The sequence below is a fragment of the Callospermophilus lateralis genome, chromosome 4 (genome assembly GCF_048772815.1).
Source record: "Callospermophilus lateralis isolate mCalLat2 chromosome 4, mCalLat2.hap1, whole genome shotgun sequence".
In the NCBI taxonomy this organism is placed as follows: domain Eukaryota; kingdom Metazoa; phylum Chordata; class Mammalia; order Rodentia; family Sciuridae; genus Callospermophilus; species Callospermophilus lateralis.
The window spans coordinates 120,343,598-120,365,908 of record NC_135308.1 but is presented as its reverse complement, the minus strand read 5'-3'; the positions used below and the strand labels follow the sequence as shown (position 1 = coordinate 120,365,908).

General features: G+C 39.1%; 1 protein-coding gene across 4 annotated transcripts in view; it reads left to right on the top strand.

The window, feature by feature from the left end:
* The window catches only part of Cpm (carboxypeptidase M), a 68,307-nt gene that overhangs the window by 15,673 nt on the left and 30,323 nt on the right, over positions 1-22,311 (top strand). For 3 of the 4 annotated variants that reach the window (XR_013091135.1, XM_076853091.1, XM_076853090.1), the window contains exon 2: positions 19,970-20,067. The exons of the other annotated variant lie outside the window; for it this stretch is intronic. Coding sequence is in view for 2 of the 3 variants with exons in the window: in XM_076853091.1 (XP_076709206.1) it covers positions 19,970-20,067 (98 nt within the window). In the remaining variant the exon portion in view is untranslated. The remainder of the gene's footprint in view (positions 1-19,969; positions 20,068-22,311) is intronic. 4 annotated transcript variants of the gene reach the window in all.

The following is a 22,311-nucleotide window of genomic DNA, read 5'->3' as shown; positions in this document are numbered from 1 at the left end:
GGCCCTGGGTTTGAAATTTAAAAACATAGTAATGTGGTGTACCAAAAAACAGTGAACTGGGAATTGTATTAAACAAGTGAATTGTATGACATATGAATTATATCTCAAAAAAATTTTTTAAAAAAAACACATACATTCATCAATAGGAAATTGGTTAGATTATTCCAAATCTGGTCAATGGAATATTATACAACCTTTATAAAAGAATAAGGTAAATTTGTATATTTTGTCATGGGACGATGTCCAGAATCTATATTGGATAAAATAAGCTCATAGTCAAATATTTTTCTGTTCATTTATATGTATACACAGATCTAGTTTTGAGTTTCATTCTTTTTTTTTAATAATACCTCTATTTATTTATTTTTATGGGGTGCTGAAGATCTAACCCGGTGCCTCACGCGTACTAGGCAAGCGCTTTACCACTGAGTTACAACCCCAGCCCACAGGTTGTGTTTCATTCTCACAAGTATTTTTGTGCAACTTGCCTTTTTCACTTATGTATGTTGGAGCCAGTAAGTGTGGAGATGCCTCTTTGTTTTAAACTACTTCATACTATTCTGTGGTATGATTGGGGGTGGGGAGTGGTACTGGAAATCAAACCCAGGGCCTTACACATGCTAGGCAAGCTCTCCTCCAATAGAGGTATGCCCCTAGCTTTACGGTATGATTTTTTTCTTAATATTTGTTTTTTAGTTTTAGGTGGATATAATATCTTTTTTTTTAAATTATTTTTATGTGGTTCTGAGGATCAAATCCAGTGCCTCACACATGCTATGCAAGCACCACTTGAGCAAGTCACCCTTATGATGTGACTTTTATCATAGTTTATTTAATCATTTTTATATTGCTCAATGTTTAGGTCACTTACAACTTTTAGATATTTTGAATGATAGTGCAATAGATACTGTTGAACAAGCACCTCAGCTCAACAATTTCCCAAGCTAGGGGTTGTTAAATCAAAAGGTACATGCATTTTTGTGCTTGATAGACACTGACAAATTTCCCTTCTTAATAAGGTATATTTTTTAACTCCCAGCATCACATGAGTATGTGCATTTCCTCATATTATAACCAACACTTTAAATTTTTTTCTAATCTGCATGGTAAAAAAAAAATCCCCATTTTAAATTGAATTTCATAATTACAAGTGAGAATGAGTGTGTTTTCACACTTATTCAACATTAAATAAACATTGATGTTCCGGATGCAGGATCAGACAACAGTGAACAAACAGGTCCCTGCCCCTGTGGACCTTGAATTCACAGTTTATTGGCAGCTTACATTTTCTCAAGACTTTGGCCTATTTTTTTTTTTTTTTTTTACTTACTCACAGACCTTCTTAGATATTTTGCTATCTATGTGGCAAATGTTTTCACCTGTTCTGTGACTTATCTATGAAACTTTGTTTCCAATGTCTTTTTCCTACAGAAGTTTTTAATTTGCATGAGGTCACGTCCATCAGACTTTTCCTTAAAAGCTTTTATGTTTTATGTTTCATTTTAAAAAGCCACCTTTACCCCCAAGGTCATAAATATATTCCATACATTTTCAGTATTTTTATAGTTTTAGTTTTTAGCACCTAAATTCATCTGGAATCTATTTTTGAAAGTGGAGTGTGAGTGGATAGATTTCACATTCTATAGCGTGTATTTTTGAACATTCAAATTTTGAAGTGTGGATGACTTTTGTAAGCAGAAAGAGCCATGAAGAATCCGAAAAGACACTCAGGATGTGATGTCCAGAGGAGAAAAGGGAATGTGATGAGGAGAGCAGGCCATGGAGTACACTCAGGTCATAATGGGTTGAGGCAGGGACAGAGGCAGGAAACATGAATCAATGCCTGATTCACGTTTGCTGTGATCTGCCTCACAAGAGCCAGATCACAGCAAACGTGAATCAGACATTGGATTCTTTGGCATTTCTACTTATAACAGAATTTTTATTCCATAATTTGGGACAAAATAAGTTTGAGATAATGCCCTAAAAAAAAAATAACCCAGCCCTGGATTATTGATTGACTTTTTCCATTCATTCTAATAGCAAAGGTAGTGGACTATTAAACTGTATAGGCATGTTAATTAACATGTTTTAGTTTCAAGAGATAATGTCTTGTGACTGAAGTATGGTTAACAAATGAGCAAGCTTTGGTGGGTAATTCTTTGGAAGGGGGGTGGGTAGGAACTACTCTAAGCTAATCAACCCAAATTGCCACTATATCTTCCTTCCTTTGGCATTGGACTTATATGATCCCTTAGTGTCTGTGACACTGATGAGTTTAGATATATGTTCACCTCACAAGCATGTTTTCTTTTTCTTTTTAATACTTTTTAGTTGGAGATGGACATAATACCTTTATTTTATTTATTTTTATGTGGTGCTGAGGATCAAACCCAGTGCCTCACATGTGCTAGGCAAGGGCTTTACCACTGAGCCACAACCTCAGCCCCAAGCATGTTTTCTTACTGAGTATGTGCAAGCTCTGCACTAAGTGCTTTCTATATTTTAGCTCCTCTGCTCTTTACAGCAACCCATGTGCTACTATGATGAGCCTTATTTTACACATAAGGAAACTGATGTGTTCAAGTCAGCAAGTTAAAGTCACACAAAATGTAGCAAAGTTTCCATTTAGACCCAAATCTCTGGTTCCAGATGATCACAAGAGGCTAGCTAATTCAGTAAATGCAGTAGTCAGGGAAAAATTAAACTCTGATGAGCCTTCATGAAGCAGAACTGAAAAACCTGTGTCAAGAAAATATATTTATAATGCCTCCCTGGTTAATCAGACCACCCTGGAAGTCGAAAAGCAGAATGCTGCTTGGACCACCTGCACTTTCTTCCAGTCCTGTCTCCAGTTACAGTGAGTACTGCAGCTCCCGGTCAAGGTCAGCTTTGGGGTAAAAGCTGAGAAAAATGCCTTCAGGTATGAGACATCTTTTCACGTAGGGACATGCTTGGTTTGTGCTTCATTTGGGAGGATAGTGTTTTTCTGTTTGGTTTGCACTCTATGACAGAATACTATGCAGGCCTGAGAACAAGAGGTTTACATTCACACTCATTACTGGTAGGAGTGACTCCACAATCCAGGACAGTGCCTACAAGTGGCATAAGGGTGCCTCAAGGTACTGACAAGTGTATAGTTTACAAAAATTCACAGTGAGCTGCACAGTGTACAGTTTGCTATATATCTTATAGTCTGTGTATTCGTTGTATTGCATCCAGTATACAGTGTTCTATGTATATTTTATTTCACTGAAGAGTTTTTAGGTTTTTTTGTGTGTATGGTGCTAGGATCAAACCTAGGGCCTCTCACATGCTAGTCAAGCTCTGTGCAATTTTAACAAATATCTCAGGCAATTCTGCTATGGGTCATTCAGAGATATACTTGTAAGAAATGCAGGGAGGCTGCTGACCTCATCTTCTGTTGATCTGCTTAACTCTCCACATGAACAGAACCATACACATAGAGCAAACAAAGTTGAGAATGACTACACTCCATTGTAGGATATGTCATACACTTTCATTCATGATTAAAAAGAAAGGCATACAAAGATGCAGAGGCATTACATAAAATTCCTGCAACATGATTCCTCAGAATACATATCATGAGAGATGCTTTAAAACCTTCCTGTATTTTAATGCAAGGAGGGTAAATGCCAGGCCTGGTCACATTCTATCAAAGTTTATTTCCATATTGGGCAGAAGTCCTTCCTATATGACTACCACATTGTGCATTTTCCACTCCTGCCTTCCATTCCACCTAAATGCAAAAGCTGTGGTTATAACTGCTCCCCAGCTTGCCCGGGGGCCTCCATCATGCCATTTCATGCCATTTCATGCCTGTGACAAGTGTGCTAAATGAGAGGGTGGCTTGAACAATACCTTATCACTGGTCTTCAAGAGCTCATCTAATTCTGCGTGATGGTTGGGCATGTCTTGAGGTACTGCCCTATTAGTAATTGTTGCTCAGCATGGCTGACTTGTTGAGCAATGAGAAAATCCTAGCAAATCTTGTTGCCCCTCCTCCTGTTAAGAGTGCATCATCCTTTCAGCCCATTTATTGAGCGTGGTGAAGTAGATGACAGCTTATATAAGGTCCCTGTCTACAAATTTCTTAGACTCAACTGAGGTAAATAGAGGCACATTATCAGAAAATATAAAGATTGGCCACCATGTACAGCGGATGATGGGTGCAAAACTATGATTGTCCCGCTAGATTTGAGATAAACCAGGGCTCCGTTGATCCATTGTGAGAAGACACCTAACAAAGTCAAAAAATGTCTCTGGGCCAGGCCTGGTGGCACAAACCTAAAATCTGAGCTATTCAAGAGGCTGAGGCAGGAGGATCCCAAGTTCAACTTAACCCCTGTCTCCAACATAAAAAAAATAAAAAAAAAGGACTACGGGTATAGCTCAATGGTAGAGTGTTCCTGGATTCAAAACCCTTCCCCTATATTGAATAATAATAATAATATCATCATCTGGATATCATCATCAGTGGTAGATCACTTGCCTAACATGCTCAAGGTCCTGATTCCCAGTATCAACAAAAATAAATAAATAAAAGTGTCTCTGGAATGGCTCTTCATACTTATTTGCACATTCTGATAAGGTTTCTGTGTCATAGCCCATGGAAAAGTAGGTGCCTTGCAAGAGGCCTGACTGGTGTCATATATGCATGTGCATGAAATTAGTGCTAAACCTTTGAAACTGGCATGTTGCCCACTGTTTATTGAGAATAGTTTGCCATTGAGCAATGTGCTGTGTGACCAAGCTGCCTCCTGTCCTTCATGAAGTTGGCAGGGCATAAATTGTTAATTAAATGAATACAAACTAAGATCAAGATAAGATATGCTTTAAAAGGGTGGATAAACTCAGGTGGCTTATTAACAGCTGCATTTCCTCATACTCCTTCTGAAATGGGCATTTCTCAACCTGCATTTTAAGGTAGGAGCTGATCTAAAATGCAAGCTAATTATATAGTTTGATGAAGCCACAGTGTTGAGTCTGGGAGATTTTCTGATCTTAAAAATTTCTGTGGAGGTAGCCCAGGTAATCTTGGGATTGGCAGACAGTTCAGAGTCTTAACATTCAGTGTGGCTCCTTGAGACATATTGAACAAAACCTGCAATTATGAATACAAGTTTTTTGTTTGTTTGTTTTTGCAGTGCTGGATTTTTAAACCCAGAGCCTCACACATGCTAGGCAAGTGCTCTACCACTGAGATACACCCCAGCCCACAAGGTGGCATCATTAAATCTACAATCTTCAGTGTGGGAAATACCTGTGATCAGGCAATTGTCAATGTACAGTTGGGAAACTTAACCGATTTCTGAAATAAATTCTCATTATACATAGGCCCACTTTCCAGATAACATTGACTTTAAACTGTAAGCAGCACCTCAAAGCTCTTACAGACACAAAAGAAAAGAAAACACGGACATTCCAGAAAGCAGCTTCTCATTGGTGAGTCTAGTGCCACTGTTGGCAAAATGACTTACTAATCACTCCATTTGTGAGCTAGGGAGAGGACTGTGAGAAATGAAACTCTTGCTTTGTTCTGGGAGTTAGATGCTCCAAGTTCTTTGTCCTAAGAAAGGTAAACAACAATGACATCTAAGGTGGTAACAGAGGTTATTCTGTTATACATAAGAAGAAAAACATGAACTTCACAGTAAACAAAACCTAGCCCAATGCCCAGCTGCCTGAACCTGTCCCTTATCTGTAAAATGAGGGTAACAATACCCACCTTCTAAATTATGTAAAATGTCAGTTTTGGCAGAAAATCTTTGCATTCCTGAAATCTTTGAGTTCTTCCTCTGACTCCGTGACTATGACATCATTTAGATTTGTTCACCCCTCTATAATCATAACAGTCAAAGCTCAGTGAAACATTTACTGTATGAGTCCAAAAGCAGTAGAAATTACTTACTAAAGCAGCTCACCCATAATTGGCCCCACCATTGTTGGTGGATTTTCAGAGAGCATCATTGCCAAATGCTGTGATAAGCTTGAGTAGTCTGTTGAGAATTTCTGAAGGTAGGGTGGTACGGTGGTATGATTGCTTGGGCACAAGTTTTTTATTTTTTTTTAGGAAATATTTGTATTTGTAGTGACTTTGCAAAAGGAGTTACTGAAAATTTACTGCTTTGTTACAGAGACTACTGTGTTACGTGTTACATTGTTGCAGAAATTACTCAGCACCACCTAAGTAATCTAGAATTGTAATACAGTGTGTTAAAGTATGCTCATATTCTTCTTGTCTACGTAAAAATACAAATAGAAATAGGAATGTAAATATTTATGCACTCCTTGGAAAGATGTTGAGTAATTGCCATATAGCTTCTTAAGCTTGTTGACAAATATATGCTGTGATTTTTGTGAGATGATAAATTGAAACGATTTGTGAAAGTGACAACACAGTTCTGCATTGATGCCCTTTAAAGAAAAACTCCTCCGTCTGAGTTCACAGAATGAATGACATTCAGCAATTCTTGTACTCTCTTCCCAGCAGCCCCTGCCCCAGTACCCTCTTCCCTTCCTCTTCTCTAATGGTCCTGCTACTTTGTTCTACCCAAAGACTAACGGGGAGTGGTGATTAAATTGAGGCAGAAAATAATAACTTCAGTTATTTACGTTTTTTCCCCCCTGACCCAAAACCCAATCTTAAGGAAGATGTGGAGGTCATGATTAAAACTGTCCAATATCCACACTTTACTGATTCCTTTTTCTCTTTCTTTTTAGGGGTGAGGGGATTGAGCTCGGGGATGCATTACCACTGAGCTACATCACTGGCCCTTTTTGTTTTGAGACAGGATCTCAGTAAGTTGCCCAGGCTGGCCTTGAACTTGAGATCTTCCTGCCTCAGCCTCCCATAGAAAATCTTGATTCCTTATCTAGTATAATTCCTATAGTTTTGTGTTTTCATCAGGAAGAGTTGTCTGTGAATTCCTTGCCTTGGGGGCTCCATTCTCCCTCCTTAAGATTTTACCTTACGGATGAACAACCCTGACCTCTTGACCCTATTTCCCACCTTCACTAGATGCCAGTGAATTAAGGCCTGGTTTCTTACCATGATCTGTTTTACACTTTTGCCCCCAGGGGCTTTTTTGTTGTTTTTTTTTAGAGCAGTTTTAAGTTCACAGCAAAATTGAAAGGAAAGTACAGAAAGTTCCCATGTACTCCTGTCCCCATGCATGCACAGTCTCCCCATAATTAACCTTCCTCACCAAAGTGATACATTTGTTACAACTGATGAATCTCCATGGACATATCAATCACCCCCCCCATAGTTTGCATTAGGGTTCATTCTTAGTGTTTTGCCTTCTGTGGATCACTCTTAATGTTAGACAATCTGTATGTTTGGACAAATGCACGATGACATGCCACTACCTTTACTACAGAGTAGTTTCACTGTCCTAAAAATCCTCATACCTTTTCATCCTTCTGGAAACCACTGATTTTTGCTCTCTCCATAGTTTGATCTTTTCTGGGATGTTCTACACTTGGAATCATATCTTAGGTAGGATTTTCAGGTTGACTCCTTTCAGTTGGTAACATGTATTATGTTTCCTCCTTGTATTTTCATGGCTTGATAACTCATTTTTTTAGGATGTTTTGCATTCTTCCATTATTCCGTTGTTTTTCCATTATTTCCAGCATTCCACTTTCCATTGTCCTAGTATAAAGTAGTTTATCCATTTATCTACTGAGAGACATCTTGGTTGCTTTCAAGTTTTGACAGTTACGAGTAAAACTGCTATAAACATTCAGGAGCAGGTTTTTACATGAACATAGTTTTCAGTTCACTTGAGTAAATAACAAAAAGCATGATTGCTGGATCTTATGACAAGAAATTTGTTTTGTAAGAAACTCCCAAACTATCTTTCACAGTGACCACACTATTTTGCATTCTCATCAGCAATGACTGAGAGTTCCTGTTGCTCCACATCCTTGCAACATTCGGTGATGTCAGTGTCCCAGATTTGGGGCATTCTAATACATATGAAAGGATACCACGTTTTACTTTGCATTTCCTTGGTGATACGTGACATGGAGTGGCCTTTCATACACTCACTTGGCATTTGCATATCTTCTTTGGTGATGTGTCTGTTAAAGTCTTTGACCCTATTTTTAATTGGGTGTTGTATTTTCTTATTGTTGAATTTTAAGAGTTCTTTCTGTACTTTGAGTAATAGTTCTTTATCAGAAGTGTACATACTTTCTCACAGTCTCTGGTTGTCTTTCCACCCTCTCTATTCTTTCAGCTTTGTACTAAACCATTGGAATTGGTAGACAGCATGCGTTATCATCCCTAAGTTCTTCAGCATTCATCTCCTGAGTGTGATTTCTTCCTACCTAGTCACAACATACAATCATTAAACTAAGTAATAAGAATTCCATAACATCAAATAGTATACTGCATTTTTAAAGCTTACCAATAGTTTCAAGAATGTTTTTATAACTCTTTCTCCCAGAATCAAATTAAGGCTTACCTGCTGCATGCTGTGTATATCTTTTTTTCTCATAATCTAGGAAGGTCCCTCTGGGTTTTTTTATTTTTTTTTCAACATTGGCCAATTCACACTGAACCAATTTATGTCATTGGTTTATTCCTAATAAACCAGTTCATTTTCTAAAAGCTGTGGTTGTCTCCTAGAATCCCTCTACCACAGCTGGACTGGAAATTCTTAACATGGCTTTCTAGCTTCATAAGCATTGAAATGGTTAAAATATATGGGATGGCCACAATCATTTTGGAAACAGGTCAAGTAAGAAAATGTTATGAAAGAGGTGTTTATGATCAGTGGTTAGCAGAGGTAACTCGCTTCCTGCCCTGCCCTCATAGCAACGTGGATGTGCTGCTCCCAGGTTGGGCACTGTCCTCTGGCATCATGCCCTGGGGATTCTGAGTGAGATGCAGTCCTTGGAATTAAGAAGTAAATTCACCCTGATGCTTGATGGTGTGAATTTTTTTATAATCTCAGATATTTTGAAAGATGTTGTGTCTCCAAATAGCCCTTCCATTTTATGAATCCGTATTTCATTTTCTTTTTTAAAAAACTTCAATGAATGTGGTTGACCTATATACTAACTTACAGACCTTCTGGAACCTAAATTTCTACTGACTTTTGGCATAAGTTCTCTATCCACATGTTATGAGCACTTTTATAGTTGCAATTTTTCTCCAATTGTTCTGATGCTGCATCATCTACTAGGGTTTTTCTTTTGTCCTCAGCTTATGGATCCATTTGTGAGACTTGAACATTAGGATGCTGAGGGTGGTGAGCAGTCCACCTTCATTAAGCCATCAAATGTCCTAGATTTAGGTCAAGCTCAGTCCTCAAAGGAACCTCGTTCTGGCAACTTCAGGGAAGTTGGATGCCTGAAAGTAAGTCTTTATTCTCCAAAGAAGTTTGTAAGGACACTAGTGAATTAATTGTCATTGTTCCTTGCCACTAAATGATGAGTTCTAATAGTAGCAATAAGGATAAGCAGACCTCCAACAAACTTTTTTGGGTCAATTGTTCAAAATTAACTTCATCATAAATTATAGCTGTGTGATATTTATAGGCACTGGTAAGAAAGAACAACACTAGCTGCGCAAAGTAGTATATGCCTGTATTTCCAGCAACTCAGGAGACAGGAGCAGGAGGATCACAAGTTCAAGGTCAGCCTGGGCAACTTAGCAAGACCCTGTCTCAAAATAAAATATGAAACGGGCTGGGAATGTTGCTCAGTGGTAGAGCACCCCTGTGTTCAAGTCCCAATACTGGGGGTGGGAGGATGGGGGAGATAAGGAATAAAAACTCCCATGTAGCAGGAAGAATCACAACCTCAACACTGAACCAGAATGTCCCTGACATCCCATAAAAGAGGAAACCCCAAATGGACAGCACCTATATAGTACTAGCTATAATGATCGTATATTTTAAAATAACATTTATAGGACTGGGGTATACCTCCGTGTCAGAGCATGTGGTTAGCATTTACAAGGCTCTGGATTCAAAAAAATTTTTTTTTTAGTTTAAAAATTTAAGGACTATTTTACAGTACTAGTTTGTACTTTAGGGTAATGCTCTATTTTACATTATTATTGTCAAACTGTCCTTCTGAAAAAATGATCTGATTATGTTGACCTCTCCCAAGAGACCAAAAAGGGAAGTTCTCAGCTTTTTATAGTGTGGGTCCTCTGGGGGTTTTTACTTTGGGGATTTAAAAACAAATTTCCTGTATCTTTATGAAAAAAAAAAGGGCTAGAAAGGAACATAGAGAAATTAAAAAGATTGGGGGACATGAGAATTATGTCTAGTTTTTAAAACTGTTTTAAAATTGTCTCATACTTTTATAATTTATAGTTTAAAGTGCTTAGAGGAAGGGGAACAGATGTATCCACCTCTGACCTGGGAGTAGAGTAGGAGACATAGAGAAGTAGGGTTGCCAGAGAAGGAGGTGGGGGGATTGCCTATGATCTTCCTGTTTGGGTTGATAGTTGGTGATTAATGAGAAAAGCTGCTATTTCTCTGGGAGCCTTGAATGTCTTAAAATTAAAAAAGAAAAATAAAATTTCATTCCAACTTGATATATCTTCAGATTTTTTTTTTGCTCTTTTTTTTTCAATTAAAAATGGAAATGTCCCTGATTCAGGAATTGAATCCTCAAAGATTCCCCATTCATCTGTTCAGGAAAAAATGAAATGGAACCTTGTATCTCCATTTCTCAGGTATAATATCAACACATTAGTGCCATGGGATAAATGTGTAAGCAAATGAAACCCCATCTCCTCATAATATTGGAAGAGTCTAACTTGAAGCCAAATATTTTGTTTGGATCTAAGCACTCTCTAGTATGGAAATACTCCAAGAAGGTCCATCTACTCTGGAATTAATCTAAAAAATTGAGTTCTTTCCAGAGCTCACCCAAGATGGCACCTTGTAGACTAGTCACAGATTTTTCCATCAATACTCGAAAACAAATTCATCTAATTTCTGAGCCAGGGGTGACTCCAACTGGATTTCCTTTGCTTGGTTTGTTCATTTAGACATTCACTTATTCAGCAAGCATTTTTTGATCATATACTGTGTATGTGTGTGAGGACTACACTTAATTCAGCAAGCACAGAGATACACAGTCCTCTGGTTTCAATGAGATTAGGAAAAGGGTTGCAAAGGTACTCTGAGAGTTCAAAGGAAGCATCTAAGTTGAGCTGGTAAGGAATGGGGCTGAGCAGAAGAGGAGTAAGAAATGTGTTGGATGGACAAGGAGTTTTACTTGAGCCTAAAAAGGCGAGTGGAAGTTGGCTACTTTGATCAGCAGGCTAAGGACTATTCAGGTGCAGAAGAAAGAGCCTGCACTGGAGGAGTTGAGACAGAGGGTTGGCTCCTTTGGGAGCTACACACAATGAAGAATGCTTGACCTGGTGTGTGGGACTGTGCCAGGAGACCTGTGGCCAGACGGGGCAGATCATGAGATGTCTGATGTACTGCTGAAGGACACAGGTTCCATCTTGATGCCTTGGGGAACCACTGCAGGAACAGCAGTGGAGCGTGTGATCCATCTCACGTCAGAGTAACCTCCAAATACAGAGTCTATCCAACATGCTTCATTTGGACTTCACTTTTTTAAATGATGAAAACAGTGTCAGAAATAGAAAATTACTGTTTTCCAGGACAGTTTGATGACTTGCATTTGTTTGAGCTGACCAAATGCCAGGCTCAAGATAGGCATCTGTAAATATGGGTGTCAAATGAATAAACGAAAAGATGGTAGGTTAAGCCTTTGTGCAAGAATGGTTCTTTACACAATAGACATGTATCCGATTTCTTTAAAGCCCGTGACAGTTCTGGTCATCTTTGGCAGCTGCACTTAATGCATCAAGGCTGCAGTGACAGGCCACAGTACAAACTGCTGCTTCAGCTTCGTCTTGTATCTATGATTTAGCCAAAGTCTTTGCTGTCCAATTCCTGATTCCTAAGGTCAGGCCAGCAGGTTATTGACTACCATTTTGCTGATGGCTGTGCTTTCATAGTGAAATTCTAACACTATTAGAATTTCAAAGTGTTACTTCAGTCTGGAATCACATCCATTTACTTACAAATTCTATTTGTTGGTACAGGCAGTATAAGAAGATATAATAAGATAAGGAAACAATCCCAAGAGATAGGCTTTGCCATGTCTTACTATGGTGTTCCTTTTTGATATAATGCTTGCAAGGCTTTGAAATAATATTGATTTTTGTTGTTGTTGTTTGCTTCGGCTGTCCACCATCAATCAACAGATACTCAGAGGCATGACAGATGGTATGAAAGCAAAACTCTATACCATGTTTAAAAGTTGATCATTTGAATTGAGTAGTTTTAAAACAAAATGTCTAACTCTAGGTCAATTCAACAAAAATCTTATGGTCTGGGGACCCCTGTCTGAAAAGGCAGTGATATCAGCAGTGGGTATAATATACGTTCAGCAGGGGGCAAGGTTTTGGTTTGGGGCTAGTTAGAGAAAGAATGTCCTATAAGATAGGTTTGACTGTACTCCATAAATTGAAGACCCCCCCTCCAAATCTCAGTGGTTTATAACAGCAAAATTAAGGTTTAAATCTCACATTACATGTCCGTCACTGTTTGGTTGTGGCTCTGTTGGCTATCGTCTTCCTAAGAACCCAAGCTGACAGAGCTGTCTCTATCAGACACCGCCTGTCTTGTGTCAGTGAGAAAGGAGATGGCTACCATGCATTGCCTCTTAAAGCCACTGCCCAGAAGTGACATGTCAACCCACATTTTGTTGATGAAAGCAAGTCACATGACATACCTGAGTTCAAGAGGGCACCAGTAAAACAGCCTACCTCAGAGATCTTTACCAAGATGGTGACCTAAGCCCAGGTGGATGACCATAATACACCATGGGAGGTACCACAGGGGAGCAGAAGAACAGGATGGTTGGGGCAGAGCTGGTAATATGGTTAAAAACCAGATTTGCCCACATGAAACCTTGAGGAAACTGACCAAAAGGCAGAATGTTTTGCAATGACAGTTCTTGTGATGCCATTTTGTCAAAATTGTCTTATGATGCCATTTTTTCAAAATATTCTGGTGAGTCAGAGTACTCTGGGGAGATTTCTTAGAATTAGGTTTGCCTTGAATTTGTAGGATTTGAAAAAGCAGAAAATCCAGCAGTGGCCATATTAGGCTGAGCAAAGACATAGATAGGACAGCCAGATCCCAGAAATGCAGCCAGCCCAGTTTCTACACCTTTGGGGCAAACAAAGTCATTAAGGATTGTCTATAGTCCTTAGGAGAGCAGCTTGGGGACATAACAGATAATCAGAACAGGACCCACAGAGCTAACAATATCTATAACTTCTCAAACTATCCTCAGGTGAACCCTTACCTTCCTCCTTCCATTTCCGATCCTCCACAGAAAGAAAAATGTCTCCACAACAATAGCTGGACATACAACAACCTTGGCTCATAAGTTTGTGTTCCTTTGATTCTTCATGATTTCATATGTGTGTGTGTGTGTGTGTGTGTGTGTGTGTGTGTGTGTGTGTATTTTTCCATTTCTCGGTGATGAGCAATATAGTACAGTGGTTAGCAACAGAGCAGAGGCATTGTGGGTAGGCATCCCAGGCCTTTTTATGATGATCTTAAACTTTTGTGTGCATGAGAATCACCTGAAGAACTAATTAAGACACAGATTGCTGCTCACCATGCCCAGATCAGTACTCACTGATCCGTGCATCTGGGTGGAACCCAAGAATGTACATTTCCAATAAGTTCCCAGGTGTTGGTTGCTGCTGGTCCTAGGACCACACTATGAGAACCACTGTCTTATGAGGTTAAGGAAGACTGTCTCCTCATGTGTAGAAGCATGATACTAATACTGCTTATAGTTCTAGCACTAAATGACTGAGTATATGCAAAATGCTTTCAGTTGTGGATGACACTACACAAGCAGAGCCAATCTGGAAACTTGCCTATGCTTTTTGTCTCTGTTTTGTTATCATCTACTAGAATTTATGTTAGTTTTTTGTTTGGTTTTTGTAATGACCTGCTTTATGGGGACCTCTTTCCCTCTATTTCACATCCAGAGGGTGTTTGATCTGTGGAGACTAATTAAACCAACATGATTAGCATATGATTTCCACTCTTCTGTGGACTCATCCATTATTTCTGTGCCATATGTGATCAACTTCTCATTTGTGTGGGGGGGTGGGGGGAGGGTAATGGGAATATGCATAAGGGAAACCAAAGGTTTGGTGTCAGATCTGAGGATTATTCTTTGGGAAGGTAAAAGGAACTCACACTGTTGATAAACCATTGCCGGGACAGTCTTGAAACAGCCTTCCCAAAGGGCTCTGATCTTTGAAATAGAAATAGAAATAGAAACTCAGTCATTGGGCAAGCTCTCTCAAGCTCTGACTTACGTCAAAGGTTATACATAAGAAAACACAGAGAAGTGCGTATCTGAGAAACCTGCAGCTGATCCAGCACTCTGGGTACCAGTTCATGTGTCAGGCCATGTATACAAGGCCCCTGACAAATGACCATGGCTCTGCTCCAGTGTCAGGGCCACCCAGGGTCTCTGCACACTTTCTACTGAAACTGTCAAGGTAGAGATAGACGGACGGTGGTGTTACATCAACACCCTGTGTAGATTGTGCCCATAAGTTAGCCTTAGATTTGGTTGTTTTGTCCTAGACCAAGCAGTCAGAGCCAGGTAGCCCGCAGGACCCTGTTCCAGGTGCAAACCATAGCAACCCAACACTGAAAAAGCTGCCTGGAGATTTCTTACTGAGACCAGGGTTCCAGCCTATCCAGTACTTCTAGGAAAATTGAGGCTGTGTGGTGGTATCGAAGTGCACAAATCTTGGGCTTAGTCGAGTCTGGGTTTGAGCCTGGTTTTGCCATTTCACTCAGCTATGAAGTGTGGCTCTCATCCCCTACACAGAGGTGTTATGAACATCCAGTAGCGGACAGCATTTATTTAGCACAGTGCCTGCCCATAATATCCAGACTTAATGAATGATAAATTTTGATATTTTAATTGTTCTGTTCTTATTAAAGAAAAAAACTAAGAAAAAATTTATTTTTTTAATTTTAAAAACTGCAAACATGAAAAAGAAAAAAGAAGTCACTTGGTTTTTATCACCCTCTCAGCTCCTTATCACTGACATGTGCTATTTCCATCTCGTATAGGGATTCCTCCATTATTTTAGGCTTTATATACTGTGGTGCCATATGTTTTTAATGAACAACCTATTTTACACGTTTTTTTTTAATATTTTTTTAATTGTTCATAGACCTTTATTTATTTATTTAATATGTAGTGCTGAGAATTAAACCTAGTGCCTCGCACATGCTAGGCAAGTGAGCTACCACTGATCCACAGCCCCAGCCCACATTTTGATGTTACATAATTTTTCATTGATTTTTCTCACAATATAAATAGTTTTATTTGTTTGTTTGTTTGTACTGAGGCTTGAACTCCAGGCACTTAACCACTGAGCCACATCTCCAGCCCTTTTTACTTTTTATTTTGAGACAGGGTCTCACTTAGTTGCTTAGAGCCTCACTGAATTGCTGAGACTGCTTTGAACTTGCAATCCTCCTGCTTCAGCCTCCCAAGCCTGTCTTGGAAATCTTTTTAATGTTAGATTCTGTACCTAATTTTAGTGAACATGGCACAATTTGCATAAAATTACTTCTTGGTGGACCCCTAACAAGAAAGAATTGGTAGAATAAATGGAAGTATGCTCATTTAACAAAACATTTAGCAGCCATCCTAAAAGGTACTGTAGAAGTATATCTCTTAACATAGAAACAGGGGCTGGGGATGTGGCTCAAGCGGTAGCACGCTCGCCTGGCATGCGTGCGGCCCGGGTTCGATCCTCAGCACCACATACAGACAAAGATGTTGTGTCCGCCGATAACTAAAAAATAAATATTAAAATTCTCTCTAAAAAAAAAAAAAAAAAAAAAACATAGAAACAGGTTCATCATTATATGTAAAATGAGATGGTTTTACCTAAATTGGCTCCCAAATCTATCTGGACCATTCAGTTTCTTTTAAACTGTAATAACAATAATCAGCAGGGAGGAGAATAGACGTTCACTGGATTAGACAAAGGGGAATGAAGGGAAGGGAATGGGAAAGACAGAAGAGTGAATTAGACATAACTTTCCTATGCGTGTATATGAATACATGACTAGTGTAACTCCACATCATACACAACCACAAAATGGGGTTATACTCCATGTATGTATGATATGTCAAAATATATTCTGCTGTCATGTGTAACTAAAAAGAGCAAATTAAAAAATTTTTTTTAAAAAGCAGTAATAGGCCTCAGAATCACCAAATGGACTTGTTAAATGTCTTAAACTTTACCCATGGACTTCAATTTAGTAGATGGAGGTTGAAGCTCAGGAATTGGTATTTTGAGGGGACAAGGGATGTGGCTCAATGGTAGTGTGTCTGCTTGGCATAGTGCAAGGCTCTGGGCTTGATCCCTTGATCCCAAAAAGAGAGAACTTAGGAAATGGCCCTTTTTTTTTTTTTTTTTTTCTTTAACAAGGATCTCAGGAGATTCTATGTGGGAATCCCTGATCCAAGCTTCCCCTCTCTTCTCCTGAATTCCTCTAGTACATTATAGCACTTCTTGTCTCCTTTCTTGTCTTGTGTGTCTTTGTGAATCCTAAACTGTAAACCTTTTCCTGATATTCTAAGCAACTCAATTTGGCACCCGTGACCCAGGGTTTGTGTTAAACCCTGAGTGAGTGAGTAAGTGTAGATTCTGGAGTATCTGGAATCCAAATTTAATTTACTTTGTATTGAAGAGAAAAAGGCAGAACACTTCAGAACTCTTTATCATACTAGCTCGAACTTGGGAGAATAAAGGTAGTCTTTTCAACCTTGATAGAAGAAGAAAAAATCTTAGTTACATTGCCCTTGTTTTGACTACCAGGTTGTTGGAGGTAAGTGGTTTGTCTTTTGTGTGCTTCCTCTGGTCTTAGCCAGAGATGGCCAATGTTGGTTGGAGGGGGGGTGAAAGCCCTTTGAGAGTCAGGTCACTGCAAAAGGATTGTGTGTATCCTTCAAGGTTGTGGGTTGATTTCATTCTCAGACTTAGTGCCAATGAAGTCATTCAAGGTAAGCTTCTCATCTTGCAGTTCACTTAGAGGTCATTTGCGCTAAAGTTGGGATTGAATTACCCACAAAGGATGTCTTCACTCGGTTTGATCAGTTTGATTTCCTTCTTTCCTTAAACTAAGTGATATTGGATGTCCACATCAGGTTAGGGTTTTGCTGTCTACTCCTATGATTTGTGTAAAAAAAAAAAATAGGCTGCTGTAGACTCAGAATTATATATTACAATTGAGAAATATTATGTTAAGATAATATTGAATTTTTCTCTTGCCCAAGAGAGAACAAAACTATACTCTGTACAAATCTGTGATTATAGTAGCTTTAAAAGTATTAATAGTTACAGAAAAGAATTCCCCAGAAACAAACCCAAAGAGCCAAGTTTAACAGCTCACTTATAAAATGTTCTTCCTTGTTTCATATGAAATGTTAGCTTTGTAGGACTGAGTTCCAGATGAGCAGAGAATTAATGCCATTGGTGAATGAAGGGTTCTAATTAATCAAATGCTTCTGGTGGGGAATGACTAGGAGGAATGGACATGTCCACATGGCAAACTCAGAATGCTTGCTTTTTTCCCCCTTTGGTGGTGGGGATTTAACAAAGGGATGTTTACCACTGAGCCACACCCCCAGGTCTCTTTCTTTCTTTTTGAGATGGAATCTCACTAAGTTGCTTAGGGTCTCACTGATTCTGAGGCTGGCCTTGAACAAACTTTCTTTTCTTTCTTTTTTTTTTTTTTTTTTTTTTTTTTGTAGTGATAATGAGCATCTTTATTTAATCCCCAATCTTTTTGTTTTCAAATCCCTAATCTTTTTTTTTAATTCTAATTTGTTATGCATGACAGCAAAATGCATTACAATTCATATTACATATATAGAGCACAATTTTTCAAGTCTCTTGCTGTATACAAAGTAGAGTCACACCATTCATGTCTTCATACATGTACTTAGGGTGATGATGTCCATCTCATTCCACTGTCTTTCCTACCCCCATGCCTCCTCCGTACCCTTTCCTCCCCTTTGCTCTATCTAGAGTTTGTCTATTCTTCCCATGTTCCCCACTACCACCCCACTATGAATAAGCCTCCTTATAGCAGAGAAAACATTTGGCATTTCGTTTTTTGGGATTGGCTAACTTCACTTAGCATTATCTTCTCCAACTCCATCCATTTACCTGCAAATGCCATGATTTTGTTCTCTTTAATGCTGAGTAGTATTCCATTGTGTTTATATACCACATGTTCATTATCCAATCATCAACTGAAGGGCATCTAGGTTGGTTCCACAGTTTAGCTATTATGAGTAAAATAAATAAAACAAAGAAATTGTGTCCATCTACAACAAAAAAAAATGTTTAAAAAATCATTGGGCATGAAGCATGTCACTGATCCAGGCTGAATGTCTAGATGTAGTAATCAAATAAATAAATGGAGGTGAACTCTACACTGAACAGGGGGCCATCAATCAGACAAACTGCATTTTGTGAACATTTTCTGAAAATTCCTAGTTACTGAATTTAAAGCATCAACTTGCTCATGACAAATTTCCCTAAAAAATTATTCTAATAATATTATGAGTAAATGTTGAAAAAGACAATCCAATATCTGCTTCTCCTTTAGCTACTCATTGCAACTGAGTGTTCCCCAGCCTGTAAGATCCCTGATTTGAGGAACTAAATCAGAAATTCTGCAGAAACCCTCTCAACATTAGCCTATTAGTTGCTGTTAAATTCCTTTCCTGGGCTCTTAAATTCCACATACAGCTGAGTTATCACAGATAATTTGAACTTTGTATATACCTGATAGATATCAAACATAATCCCAATCTCCAACTTTAAACTGTTTGTACTAAAAGCACCAGACAATTTTAGAATTGAAAAGGACTTCTTTCTTTGGTTGGGAAACCAAGCCTCCTGAGGGATGGATAGTTTTTGTTAGTGAAAGGAGCACTAGAATTGAAATCAAATAGACCAGGGTTCAAGGCATGGCTCTGGGGCTTAAGTTGTGGTCTCTTTATTCCTGCATGATCATAAGAAGTTTACTTAATATTTTTGGTAAACAATTTTCTCACTTGTGAAGTTTGATTAATAATCCATCTCAGTGGGTCATGACGGGATTGCTTGAGGTGAGGTGAACCAGGTACCAGCTGTGATATAGGCACAGACACAGTCCTGGCAGTTCTTGATGATCTTGTTTCTGCCCTCCCAGTCTAAGGCCGAGCTGGGATTTAGAAGTTTTCCTTGGTATTGTTAGCACAGGTTGTGGTTTCTAATTTACTTTGCAGAACTCATGCACATCAAAAACACAGCCACAGGGGGCTTGTCACTTTCACATTTGAATACAGGATTCGGGATTTCTTACTTTAAAAACAATCTCCCTCCTGAGTTACATGTTTTATTACTGTTGCTTTTTTCATTTTGTTTGTGCTCCAAGTTATGGCCCCCTTCCAGTCAACCATCAACTGTAATTTAACTTTGTTAAATTGTGTGCCTTCCCAAGATTGTTTCTATGAGGCTTCAGGTTCTTAAAGTGAGGTATATAAACATTTTAGAAAAGTAAGATCTATGTAACCTAATAAGTGTTCAATTTCTAAAAATCACGTCCTAGAATAATAAATATTTGTATTGAATTGAAAGGGTTTCCCTAAATTCTGGCAATAAACAAGAACATTTTAAGCACTTAAATGTTAGTTATATGAACTGAAGTCACCATGAAATGTTAAAAGTAAGGTGGGAAAAACAGCATCGCTGGTCTATTCTCATTCTCCCAGAGTTCATTTGTCATTTTAAGAGATGAACTTACTTTTCTCTTTTTTCTTCCCAATAAAGGTAGAAACCTATGGGTTCTTGTCGTGGGACGGTTTCCTAAGGAACACAGAGTTGGGATTCCAGAATTCAAATACGTAGGAAATATGCATGGAGATGAGGTATGGACATGGCGTGAATTTCTGCAAAGTCACCAGACACACTTCCCCTCAGGTCTCTTGAGCTCCATGTAAATGCTAACGAGGAAACATAAAGAAAACTCACATATTGCGACAAAGAAGTAAGGCCCTGCAAGGTCTTTCTGTGAGACCTTCTGAAGGAATCAGGGTCCAGCAGCAGCACAGCCATTTGATCATATACCTGGTGCCCTGTGAGAGTAACCTGATCTGTTTTTGTTCTTGAAGCTGCAAACAGTGCTCTAGCTCTCAACTCCTCCCAGCCAAGGCCTTCCATCCTTCCCAGGTTGATTGTGCCCCCATCCAAGTCAGCATAAAGGTCACCCAGCAAAGGAGCTCTATTTATTTGAACTCAGAACAATCAGAAAATTCCAAATAGCTATCCAGATTCCTAACATCTGGCTTTTGAATACTTTTGTGGCTCTTAATCCAATACTCAGTATTTTCTTTCTCTCCCTCCCTTCCTTCCCTTCTTTCTTTCTTGGATTGAACCCAGGGGTGCTTAATCACTGACCTATATCCCAGCCCTTTTTACTTTTTCATTTTGAGACAGGGTCTTGCTAAGTTGCTAATGGCCTTGCTAAGTTGCTGAGGCTGGTCTTGAACTTGCGAACCTCCTGCCTCAGCCTTGGATTACAGGACTGCACCACTACCCCTGGCCTACTCAATGGTTTCAATGTTCACTTTGAGGTAGCCTCACTTAGGGTTCTCTCAGACCCATCATTCCACAAATACTGTTGAATGCCTTCATAGCGTCTGACTCTTTTTCAAGTTAGAAGAAATAAATTCTTTTTGTTTCACAAAATATCATTTTGCCACTCTTACCTGCCCAGCCATCTGGCACACAGTTGAAGATGTTCATCTCCTTTCTCACCTTACTTCCTTAGACTTTTGAGAACATGACAACTGCAGTATTTTCCGCTTACCAGGATTCAATAAGACTGGGCAGTCAAGTGTAGAAAGGTAGTTTCCTGACATCACCATAAAAAAAAAAATGCACAGGAATGTGCAGAATGCATTATAAAACATGTAATTTAAAAGAATGTCAGTGTAAATGCATATTCCAATAAGTACAACCTGCTCACTTGTTGGAACACTATGATTTGCAATAGCCTGGGTGGCTTGCTGTCATCAGTGCTAAGCTTCCTGACCTGGCTTCACCCTCCCCGAGCCCAGGCTCCTGGGGAACTGGCTCCACCCTTCATGATGCACACAGCCTGCCCTTGCCAGGCATGCTGACCAACCTGCCCAGCTTAGAGAAGGTACTTTTCTTGCAGCCAGAGCAAAGATGCAAACATCTGCCTCTCGGAAAAGAGTAGGTATCTTGGGGGCCAGTGAAGTTAGATCCATCTGTGGCTTTCTAAACATAATGCACTGTTTCTTTAAAAAAAAAAAAAAAAAAAAAAATTTGAGATTGCTGGGAGTCCAACCAAAGTTGCTTTTAATAAAACAACTATTAGAGTAGCCCAGACCTCTTTCCCTTTTGCTGCCCAGTCTATTGATCAAGGTCCCTTGGAATCCATTTTTAATAAGAGACAGATGGCACTCTTTGCCTTCAGTAGTTTATTTACTGAATTCCTGGTGCTTCAGGAGTTGCAGTCTGCAACTCAGAAATTAACCCTCAGAACTGAAACTTCCAAAGATAAGAAGAAACATTGCCCCCCCACACACACTAATTGGCTATTCTTTCCATGCAGTTTCCCAATTTTCTGGTGTAGTTAGTGTGTCCATAATGTCAAGTCTCTCTAGTTCACCCTGCTTATTTAAGGAATAGTGAGGACTGAGATTAGGCAGAGGAAAAAGTCTTGGTGTGTTTTGAGGTGAGGATCTGAAACATGTAAACCCCTTTCATGTCCCAGCTGGTAGAAGCATCTGTGGGCTCCATGGGGCTGCTAAGAAAGTTATTATTTTTAACTTGAAGACTTCAATAGTCAGCCATCCTGGTGCCACTGGGAGTTAGAAAAAGCAATGGCCTAACCTAGGAGCAAAAAAGTCACTTGGCACAGGGTTTAACCACCACCTTGTTCCTTACTTAAATCTTTTGGCACTGAAAGCATTCTCTGTTTTTCTATCTTATTAAAAAGCAATGTAGCTGGGCCAAGTGGTACACTCCTGTAATCTCAGCAGCTAGGGAGGCTGAGAAAAGAGGATCACAAGTTCAAAGCCAGCCTCAGCAATTTAGTGAGGCCCTAAGCAACTCAGAGAGATCTTGTCTCTAATAAAATATAA